Raw genomic sequence first — 11552 nt, 5'->3', positions numbered from 1 at the left:
TGCTTGTTTTCCAGCATTTATGATTCCCACTTAGGGACAGAAAGCTTAAGAAAATGAGAAAAAAAAAATCTGACAGGAGGAATATAATCAAAGAGAGTTTTATAACATGTCCCCATCACAACATCCAACTATTTTGCATATATTTTATTTTTAAAATTGATTTGCAAAGCAGAGAAGCAACTTAAACTCCTAGAACACTGACTGTACTTAAATCATTTGCTTTAGCTGTAGTTTCAGTCACAGTTTTACTTAAAAGCTCAGCAGAACACACTAAAAGTTAATCTCCAAGGTCCCAAGAAGCCTGAAAACAATAGAAGCATTTGTTTAGAAGACTTGATTTTAAAACATACATGCTTATTCTTCCACAAAAGAACAACTTACTTGCTAGCTTAGCCTGTAGTCCTGAAGGTCCAGGTTTTGATGTCTCTGACTTGGAAGAGCCAGGTAGAGACAGTTTCGTTTTAGGGAGACTGACTTTTGGGCTGAATCGAGCAGCCCAGTCAAACTTTGAAGAGCCACCTGTTTTACTCGGTTCTTTGTCCCTGCTACTCCTTCTTGGACTAGGGCTGGATGCAGAACGGGAACGTCTAGCCTTATTCTGGTCCTTTCCCTGTTTTACTCTAGCACCCTGAGGAACAGCAGAAGATGCAGAGGTAACAGCAGAAGAGGAGGAGGATGTGGAAGCTGAAGAAGAAGAATCAGTGATGGTGCTACACCCAGCTTTGGCTGAGGTCACCGATTTTGAAGCCAGCTTGGAGAGTTTTGCTGACTTCTCTTCAGCGCCAGTTGATTCAACTGTTTGCAAGACAGACTCTCTGTCCTTTTCCTTTTCTGACTTCGGGAGCTACCAGCAGCTCCACCCTTTCTGGTGTGAGCCTTGCTTGTTGATGGCAATTGTGTAGACTTTGGCTGTTTTTGGTCTATGTGTCTTCTCTTAGATTTAGTATGTGGCTTGTTAGTTTCGAATGAAGTTTCAGTGTGTTGAAGTGCTTTTGGTTTTTTAGCAGAGCTAGGAGAATTGGTCCTCCTGTAATCTGGACTAGCACTGCGTTTAACTCCTCGAGAATTGTCTTTCTTAGGCACTTGCCCCGTTTTTTGCTTTTCTGAAGTATGGACTCTCTCCGGATCTTCTTGTGGTATTAAAACAGCAGATGAACTACAGCCTCTGTAGAAGTAAGCAGGAACAGTGTTAGTGTTGAACTCAAGAAACCTCACAGCTGCAGTTTTGCAAGACAAATGTCAACACTCTCTAATGATAAAGGAAACTGCAGGTAGGAAACACTGTTGATTAATAAGCTTACTCTGAAACAGGAAAAAAAACATGTTTGTATGAGAGCAGTCATATTGCAAGTCTTTACTAACATGAAAAATAAAATAAGTTACAAAATAAAAGCACAGTACACTGCTTTTTTTAAAAGGGAAGATAAGGTAACATGGATAGATTTACTATCTTTTAAACAGATATGTTGAACTGATTAAAAAGAAAAAAAAAAAATCAAGCCATGAAGCTATTATCTGAATGCTTGAGAATTTAAATTCTACAAGAGAGTAAGGAGTGTTCAGCACTGCATAACTAGTCATAACTGCATTCTAGTTCAAGGAAGGATCTTAAGGAAAGGTTAGTTTCTCAATCTTGAAACCAAGGTAATGAATCACAAAAATGGCAAAATTATCCTCTACATGACACAAAATTGTTCCAGTGTGTAGATAGCAGAGGTCTATGAAGAGCAGACAAAACATGAGTGAACTTATTACCCTGAACAGAGGCATAACTTTAGATTACTATGTGTCAATTAATATTGGACATTGCTCAGAATAACTTGGGCAATCTTCCCCCAACATGAAATGGGAAAAGGGGAGAAAGACCTTCCAAATATTACAGGACTAGTTATGCAGAAATTGTTTCCTTCCCATCATTGACAGAATGTTCTTAGTTGGTGAATTAGAAAAAAAAAAAAAGACACACAAACAGAATGTAAAACACCAAAATATATCCACTGAATGCAATACCTAGATTTGTAAAATCTATTAGTCATACATTTTATAAGAACTCTGTATAACTAGATGTATTATACACAGTTGTGCAGCACAGATAACACTGGGTTAACATACAAATATGAAGCACAATTACCTTTTAGAAAAGTGTCCCTTGGACTGCTCAGAAGGAGTATTAGACTGCACTTTGGGTGTCTTTGAAACAGATTTTCTACTCTCAGGAGGGCTATGTGCCTTATGTTTTGCCTGCCCTAAATGTGACCTGTCAGCAGAAAGTCAAAGAGAAAGCTATCAGGATTCCAAGATACAGATACAAACCTGTAGGTGGAATTATTATTTATTTTTGGACAGTTTACAAGTATTAGTTTACAGCTTCAAAACTTTCCATATCAACCCCTAACATTAAACAATATTTCAAAAGAATCACCTGTTGCAGTTAAAAATCACTGCCAGTGTAACTGCTTTGCAAAGAACACAATTATCTAGCAATTTTAAATTAATAAAACATCTTCTCACACCTGAGCCATGCAGATAAGTTCAATTTTTTCTGGTGTGCAAGATTACTGAATTGTTCACTTAAGCATTAAGCTAGCACAGTAGGGCACAAGACTAGAGCACCTGTCAAAGACCACTTCTCAGAAATAGATATATACTCATTAACCTCAAGATTCTATGCATTAAGACTTCATCCAGTTACAAGTGTTTACAAGTTTGTCTCCTCACTCTTCAGTTTAAGAAAATCAAAGCTTGGAATGAGAATGCAACCAGTTCCACTTGGTAGGAAAGCTCAACATCGCCAGTTATTTTCTGGATGCAGATCCACAAATTCAAAGGATTGAGAGTGCCTGGTAACAGCTGAAGTTAAGAGGAATGAAGAAATACATGCTACTGATAGAGGCAGTCAGGTAAGACAGGAAACCTGTGATGTCAAGGAAAGGAATGAGTTTCACATAGAAAAACTACAAGAGGTCTTCCAAGCAGCTTTCAACCGAATGCAAAAAATGGTTTATTGTATACTGGAGGACGAAGATCATACTACACCATAGATAAAATTTAAGACTTAAGTTATATCTTCACATATGCCACATCTATTTTCAAAACCAATTAGAATTACCCTCTGCAAGACTCGGAAGAGACAGCTCATCAGCATTTAACACACCATATAAATAATTGCTAAGGCAAGAGACATCTCACTTGTAATTCCCCGGACAAAACACACTTTTGACTCAGCTGCCACCTGAGAAACTCTGCTGCACATATCCTACCTGTAGAGAAAGCTCAAGCACCACTAACCTTTATGAAACCTCAAACTAGTCTAGTATTAATGCTGGAAGAAACAATGTTTCAAAGTTAAAGAACTGCTGATTATACGCTTATATCCTATTAACTCAGACTATCTGGTCCTTTGAGTTGAGCTATGCAAACATCTTTGAATCATATGCTGTAGGGGAGAAATGCAGACTTCAAGTGTCTTGCTGCAACCCATGACCCCAAACATCAAAAAGTTTAGGCCAAATAAGCGTAAAAGGAACAAGAGTTCCACAAGTTTTCAAATAGCTTCTTCCAACCAAATGACAGAATCTAGTAGCAAAGGCAGAGCTAAGCCTGTTATTGACCAGAAAGTTTCACCATCCTCTTAAGGATTTCAACACAAACTTAAACATAGAATCACAGAACAGTTAGGGTTGGAAAGGACCTCAAAGCTCATCAAGTTCCAACCCCCCCGCCATGGGCAGGGACACCTCCCACTAGCCCAGGTTGCTCAAAGCCTCATCCACAACTCCCCTGGGCAACCCGCACCAGTGCCTCACCACCCTCACAGTAAAGAATTTCTTCCTAATATATCTAATCTAAATCTTCCCTCTTTCAGCTTATAACATATACCCTGGCAGGAAAAAAAAGTACCAAGTCTAAACATGTAAATGATAACCACATGACAATCTGCTTACAGAGTCAAAATGCTAGAAGTTCAGTAATACAACTGGTTTTCTTGATAACTTTCCGTCCTCTGATTTCTTCCAAAGTATTCTCATTTAGTCAGTAACTCAAACAGATGAATGCACCTAGACACCACATATTCAAAACATTTTTCTGTGGCTCATCTAAGAGCATATCAGTCTGAAAAGACTACATTAACAGCATCTTCTCCATACTCCAGTAATTTGTTTTTATTTCTCATTTTAGAATAAATCATTTTTATTATCAAAAGCAAGTGAAATTAAACAGTTAGATCTTTAGCTCACAATAGCCAATTCCATCAAGGTAAACCTGGGAATATTTCACCTAATCCTGAGAGTGTTTGGATTTTCCCTTTCCCAACAAAACATTAAGGCATGAAATTTAATTTTCCCCTTAAAATGTTTTTATGATGCGAGTAACAGAAGTTATTACATAATTTACACTTGTCAGGAATCTCATTTTTTTAAAACTAACTAGCTGATCAGGGTTCATTTTTTCTCAAGCATATTTTAAAAGGTTATTTTCCCTTAAAGGTTTTTGTTTGACTTTAATTAGAACTGGATTCAACTTAGTGCTTTAAATATTAACACAAATAATTTAAAATCTTTTCAACTGAAATATGGCTAAAGCAATACATTAAAACATCAATTACTAACGCATGCACTGAAGAGTTTCCACTTGTTCCAGGCTTCCCCCTTCCACCTTTAAACCCTTCAGGTTCTTACAAGGTCTACAAACATAATTCCATACCAGTGTCCAATTTATGTGGACAAATAAAACTACAACCAGATCCTGGAAATAGTGAATGTTGTATTGTGCAGACTATTTGGATTTGCTTTATTTTCTTTATCCATCAAACTATCAGTAGAAATAACACTCATATCCAGAGCAGAAAGGTTACACTAGAAACAGAACAAATGTGGAGTCAAAACTGATGAGGATTTTTTTCAATTTTGTTTTTAAAGACCTACTGTGCTCTCACTTCTCATTCTTTGAGTTTAATCATTCACCTTGAGTGCGTTGCAAAGAGAAGGTACACAGGATAACAGCAACTGTGCATGCTCTAGTATGTCAGTTAAAAGGAATATAACATTAACTCCCCTTCTTCTCCAAGATTCATTCGATGGCAAGCAGACTGACAATTTGGAGAGACTCTAGGATTAAGTTAAAAGAACTTTAACCATACACCAACTATCAAATATTATTGTCCCAATTTATATTAAGGTTGTGACAGCTTGCTTAGGTCTTGTCAAAACTTACAGACAAAGGTAGTTAGAACAGTCTGATGAACTAAAAACAAGACGAGTAACGCTTGGAGAATTAAGTGCTATGAAGGTTACACGGGCAGCTCAAGACTGATTCTTGTTAAAGGCTGTGAGCTATCTGTACTTCTGCCCATAATTCAAGGCTTTTAACTCATAACCTACCCCACTACAAGCTCTTTATTCTTTTCCATTAACGTATCACTCATTCAGAAGCTACATTTAAACAAATATTTCAGAAGCAAGTATTTTGAGAGGCTAAGTTCCTCACTGATGATGAAAAATGATAAGGTATTTATGAGCTTGCGTTTGTCCATTTCCATTCACAGGGGCAAGTCCAGGAAGACTGAGTGCTTGCTGTACCTTCAAGTGTTGTTTTGCACACCCACCCCAGCTTAAAGACCGTTTCATAACCCACTCCAAGGTTTCACTTAACTGGACAAAGCTGTCTGCTGATACACATTTTAATTCATAGGAAGATACTCAGTTTAGAGTACAGAAGTTGACAAGTGACCCACCATTTAGTTTGCCATGTTTATATAAACAATCTCACGGAAACTGCCAGCCCTTAGCCTTCCTTAGCAAAACCATAATAAAGAACCAACCAGAACCTGTCCTCAAAGAGTTACTCCACGCATATTAAAAACAAACATACCTTTTGAAGTTAGTTAATAAACAAAGTGTTTTGTCTAAGTCATGTTCCTCAACAGGTGAAAGTGAGATATTAAATGCTTCCAAATACTAAGTCTACAAAACTGAACACCCTTTTACTTCTGTCAAAAGTGAGATAAAGGCAACAGCACAGATGTAATAAGCTGTGTAAAAAAACCTGTTTCTCTTCTCAGAAATACTTCACCTGTCTTCCCCATCAATTCAAACATTAAATTCCATTTTTACACATCTCAGGGTAAGATGTTAAGAGTTAACATATTATCAAAACTGGCCCAGAAACAAATCCTGTTCAGAATAGAAGTAGTATAAGTGACAAAAGCATTCTTCTTGCTTTAGTATTTGAAAAAGGTCAGTCCAAAGCATTTCCCAGATTCTGCTTACACCAATCTTGTCTATGCAGCTAATAAAGATCTCTTATTTCTCATTTAGCCATCAATCCCAAATGCACAAGATGTATATATTACATTCTAAAAAGTTAAAATTTATATAAAGTATCATACTTCCACATGCAACTGCAACAGCAGAGCAAATAAAATGCTGCTGTTCCTAAAGATTTCAGAAGAGTGACAATATGCAGATTAACTGCCACTCTCACCTCATGTGACAAAAAAAAGAGAAAATTTTTGCAGCACTAGTAAATAGTTCTAGTACATAAGACCACTTTCATTACTCCATACCAATATACTGAAACATTGCTCACAACTGAAAGGAACAGTCAACTGCACCACTTTCAGAAAAGATCTTATTGTGTGCCTCACAATATCACTTCCAAATTGCTCCCATTCAAAGTGAATACTATGGCATCACTGGGAACTTAAGCCACAAGGGCACAATTCTTCAATACACATGGTGACAATGCAGATACAGAGTTAAGAAAGTGACAGTAAGTACCTTCCACCCCTTTCTCAGGCCCCCAGGAAGAGTGCTCTCATTAATGCATCTGCTTCCCACTGTTCTTTGGTTTACTGCTGCAAAGAGAAGCTTCAGCAGCATTATTGCTTCCTTACAAACATGCAAAGACTCATCCTTCAATAGAAAGTGCTAGAAGAGATAGTTCAGACAAGGATTCATGTTGTACAATTAGGAGGGTGTCATTGCGACAGTAATTAAAAATTAGGAGGACAATACTGAATAATTTTCAGTTTGGTAGTAAAGAACCATAATATGCACAAGAGCAGAAAGTTATTCAAAGCGCAAAGTTATTTCAACATCACTATCGAGAACAGAAAGTGAAGAATCATATTAGTCCAACTTCACCAAGGCCAGTTTGGTTATGCGCATACACAGGAGGAAAACAGTTCACCAGTATTTCAAACACACATCCCTTGCTTCATTTAGAGAAAAAGCACACATCAGAGGTGCTAAGTTCACTTCCAATTTGTGCTGCAATCTTTCTACACTGAGAGCCTAGCATCTTTTTTTTTTTTTAAACAAATGCAACTGCAAAAATCAAACACTCAAAGCTCAGATGAAGTTACTGTGTTAAGTGTGAAACTCCTAGTAAAACTCCATCAGAAAACACACCACAGGCTTCCCCCACTGATTTCACTGCAACTATTGATGTTATTAGGGAGACATGAAATAAGTCCAGTCTGGAGGAAAATGGGTTTGCATTGTTGCTTGCCAGTATTAGATGTCACAGGAGGAAGATTCTGCATTTCTGTTTTACATGCTGAACTACAAAGGAGTTTGGAATTTCCAAAGTCTTCATGCAAGTGAAGAGTAGCCACTCAGCAAGTTAAACTGAAAGTTTTAACAAAACACCTGTAAGCTGCAAAAGGGTCAGAGACTTCAGAAAGACATGCATTAGCATTTCAGCTTGGAAATGGTATCATTCTCCAGCCTCTTTCCTTTTTAACACCTTCCCCAACTCAAGTCTATCACAGCATTCACTCCAATTAGAGCATAAGAGACAAAGGCAAAGTTAAGGCTATAACAAAGCCATTTCGCTATACCATCAACGGCTATACAGCCATTTGCTTACATTATATTAGTGGACTTCACTTCAAAGTCTGAAGTCACAGTACAAGTGACAAACTGCAGAAACTCCGCAAATTTTTGTCACTTAATTTGTATTTTGAAAATGCATGCACCTTAGCCACAAGAAAGCTTTAAGAAAAAAAGCTGTTGCATTTCCAGCATTTAGAAAGTTATTTATACAAAGCAGAAATGTAATCAAGTACAAGTTCAGACAGTACTGAAACTTGTCCTTGCTTGAAGGGTTATGATTGCATATCTATGCCCAAAATGAAGTAACCTTCTCCAACACTTTAGAAGGTGTGGCTCTTAAGTTTGCTTATAAACTTCATGGCTAATTTTAGGCATGAAGCAACAGCCCCCTATAGACTCACATTACTGTTTAATTCCCTCTACAACACTAGATTTTTTGTTTTGTGTGGGGCTTAAGGGGGGTGGGTGTTTGCGTATTGGTTTTGGTTTTTAAGAAACACGTGAATCTCAAGTGTCTGAATAAAAATCTCACACTATCTGTACAACTACATCAACAAGCAGTGCATATCAACAGAAGAAAATCTGTAAAGCAAGATACTTGCCATTAAGGACCAATGTGCGCTGTCTATGCATTTCAATGATTTCTACTTCAAAGCAGACCAGATTACAGCCACAAGTGAGGAAGATGCTGGAACTGCTCTCCTAGGGCACAACTTCCATCTTAGTTTCATCCAAAAAGATTCCAGGTCAAGTGCTCCAAGACCATTCCACGTTAGCCAAAGCACAGCAGGTGAGGATGACAGATTTTCTTCAAAAAACATTCTCAAATCCAACTAAAATACTAACATAGATGTGTCCTAAGTTCATAGTTACTTGCTCAATAGGAGCATATTATTGAAATTGATCTTTCCACAGTTTGTTCATACCATTTAAATTACTTTAGAGCTGAAATTGAAGAGTTGCACTTTATGGACGACAAACACAAGAAAGAGACTGGAAATAAGTTAGTGTCCCCAAAAAAATAACGTAAGGAAAGGTGTGTGCAGTTGTACAAGGGGGGTGGGAGGAAGGGGATGTTTGTTTGCTTTTTTGTTTTGGGGGGGTTTTTTATGTTTTTGTTTTGGTTTGGGTTTGTTTGGTTTTTTTTTAATATAGCAGCCCAAGCAGCTTGTACCACCAGAGTACAGCAAGACATAATGAAGGAGGTATATCAAGCTGTGAGCTCTAGACCCTCCTACGTACTGTTCAGCAGCTGAACTAGGAATACACTGTCCCACTGCATCCTAGATGCATGAAAGGATGGGTCCTGAGGTTTGTGTCTAAAGACAGGCAACCAGAGAAAAACTGACTTATCCGAGAGCCTGTCTTTCCATTTCATCTACAAATTTTTTAAGGACCTGACAGATCTGCCTTACATTCTTTCTTGTACAACAGCCATTTCTTCCCAGCAGCTTACTAAAGAGATGATACAGAAGACAGCAAGAAAAACTAAATTCATTATAAAGTTTATATTAATCAGCATGCTTTATTCATTTTTTTTTTTTTTTTACATGCTTTGCCAAACGAAAAGGCTTGTTCAAAGACAGAAAGGCAGGGGAGGTCCTGTTCTAAAGAGCCCACATTTTCAAATTGTGGGCTTCCATCCTTGTTACTTAAGCAAAGAGCTTTGGTTCCAAAAAAGGTCTAACACAGTTCAGGAGTGGAATACACTCTTGGTCTCCGAAGTCTGACAGCAATTTGGTGAGGCATGGAAGAGGTCCAGTCATTTCAGACAAGCTGCATCTTGAATCATTGTGTGCTAGTGTAAGTAACAGATCACACCACGCACCAAAACACTGGATGAGTAACTTTCTTATAAGAAAATAGTGCTACCCCTAAAATTCTTCAATTTGTCTGACTCACTGTAGAGTTTCTCCTTGGCATTCTGCTATAAAGTCTGAACAAACAGTAGATACCTGAAGAAAAATCCCCTACTCCATGCCCAAATAGCATACCTCTAATTCTTCCTTCTAGGGAGAGGATTATTCACCCCAGGTCAAGTTCAGTGTAAAAGAAAAGAGTTAGTAGGGCAATATCTAACTTAAAACATCCATTCAGATGTAGAGATAACACAGAATGGAATGAAGGGTTTACTATGCCTCAATTAAAGCAGTATACTCCAAAAAACAATTCTAGCTTGCAAAATAATCAACTAAGGCAGCAACTTCCCCTCCTTATGCTACAGAAGCCTTGTGTTTATCATCTGCCTTTCCGTTTGTACATTACGGACTAATCTAGAAAAAGTTACATTTTACAGATTTAATTATTCTCCCCAAGGCTCCTTAGAAAAACAGTTAGCCTCCTTCATCAGTGACCGTGTTCTCAGTTAGACTTGATACCTGTAAGAAATACACCTCATTTTCATTATGTTATAGACAGATTCCTTCATAGTAAAACTTTTTATTTTGTGCCACTGACCTGTAATATTTCAATACTCTTCTACCAAAAACTCAAGCCCAAGATACACACATTCAAAGAACTGCACCAGTAACACCTCTGAGGAAGCAGAATACAGACAGATGCTGCCTACCATGATATTATAACCTTTCTTCATTAGGTTAACATTTTAACAAAATTAAAGATGACTTATCCACACAGGCTTCACTCACTCAGATGAAGACTTTTAATTCTTTAAAGGATGGGGCAATAATTATACAGACAGGATACACAGAAAAGTTTCAAGGATCTTCTTTGTTCTGCATTGTAGAGGCAACACAGAACAAATACAACCTAGTCCACTTGCTTACTAGTACAAGTATATTAAAGGACAGCAAACCTTTTGCTCTTGAATTATTCAAAAGCTGCACAGGATTAACGTGCAGTGCAAGGGAACAGAGGTGCCAGTTATTCACTCTTCTATAACAGGGACACAGATGTTCCCAGATTTCACACACCACAGTCTCCCTGACACCCCCCATCCCTGGCTTCATTTTTGTTATCAGGAAAAGAAGGGAACGGAATTTGTTTCTACTGGTGATTTGTGGAATACAGTTCAGTTACACTTTTCCCTCATAGATCTACTGCTGCTATTCTAGCTGAACGTGCACAATAGTGAATTATCCATGTTTTAATCCCAGGCAATAACAGTACAGATAGCATTTCTGAGGCAAAAAGATTTTACGCAAGTTTCAGTGATTGGATTGCACAGTAGAAAACTTCATTCTCTAATTAAATCACATCAATTTTGCTTTTACATATTAAAACACACTCATAGGTAACAGTCATACCTTCCTCCTACTGCGTCGTCTTGTGGCTGGGCCCCAGCAGTGTTCCTCTGTGAACGTCGCAGTGACCCCCCTGGATTGTTATTAGGCCGGTTGGACATTGGCACCTCTCTCCTGAAGGGACATACCCTTTCTAGACACTATCATTCACTGCAAGACAAGAGATACAGTCATAAGACACGTGGTATGAAGACTCACAGACATGTGTCAAGAGGCAAATGTAAAATGCTATCGTTTAAGCAAAAGCTTAGGACAAAAACCTTTAAACAATTTCTAGTCAAAAAGCACATGGACCAAGATTCTTCTCAAGAGAGTTTAGATCCTTAATACAGAGCAACCCGTTTTCAGTATATACAGCATACAGATGAACTACCAGACTCCACCTTTAAAGGTCTCCTCCAACCCACATTATTCTATGATGTCACACTTCTTTCTGGCAGGCTTCTACAAT

The 11552-nt window shown here is 37.9% G+C and overlaps 1 protein-coding gene across 1 annotated transcript; it reads right to left on the bottom strand.

The window, feature by feature from the left end:
* Nucleotides 1–201: 201 nt before the first annotated feature.
* Nucleotides 202–11251, bottom strand: LOC104467500 (E3 ubiquitin-protein ligase TRIP12-like). The gene is made up of 3 exons (XM_010081292.1): nucleotides 11105–11251; nucleotides 2132–2257; nucleotides 202–1165 (listed from the first exon to the last, which is right to left on the bottom strand). The coding sequence occupies exons 1-3, from the start codon at nucleotides 11200–11202 to the stop codon at nucleotides 733–735; spliced, it is 657 nt and encodes a 218-aa protein (XP_010079594.1). The 5' UTR covers nucleotides 11203–11251; the 3' UTR covers nucleotides 202–732.
* Between the last annotated feature and the right edge of the window lie 301 nt (nucleotides 11252–11552).

This window comes from Pterocles gutturalis, unplaced genomic scaffold (genome assembly GCF_000699245.1).
Source record: "Pterocles gutturalis isolate BGI_N339 unplaced genomic scaffold, ASM69924v1 scaffold17364, whole genome shotgun sequence".
NCBI lineage: Eukaryota > Metazoa > Chordata > Aves > Pterocliformes > Pteroclidae > Pterocles > Pterocles gutturalis.
This window is presented reverse-complemented; position numbering and strand designations above follow the sequence as displayed.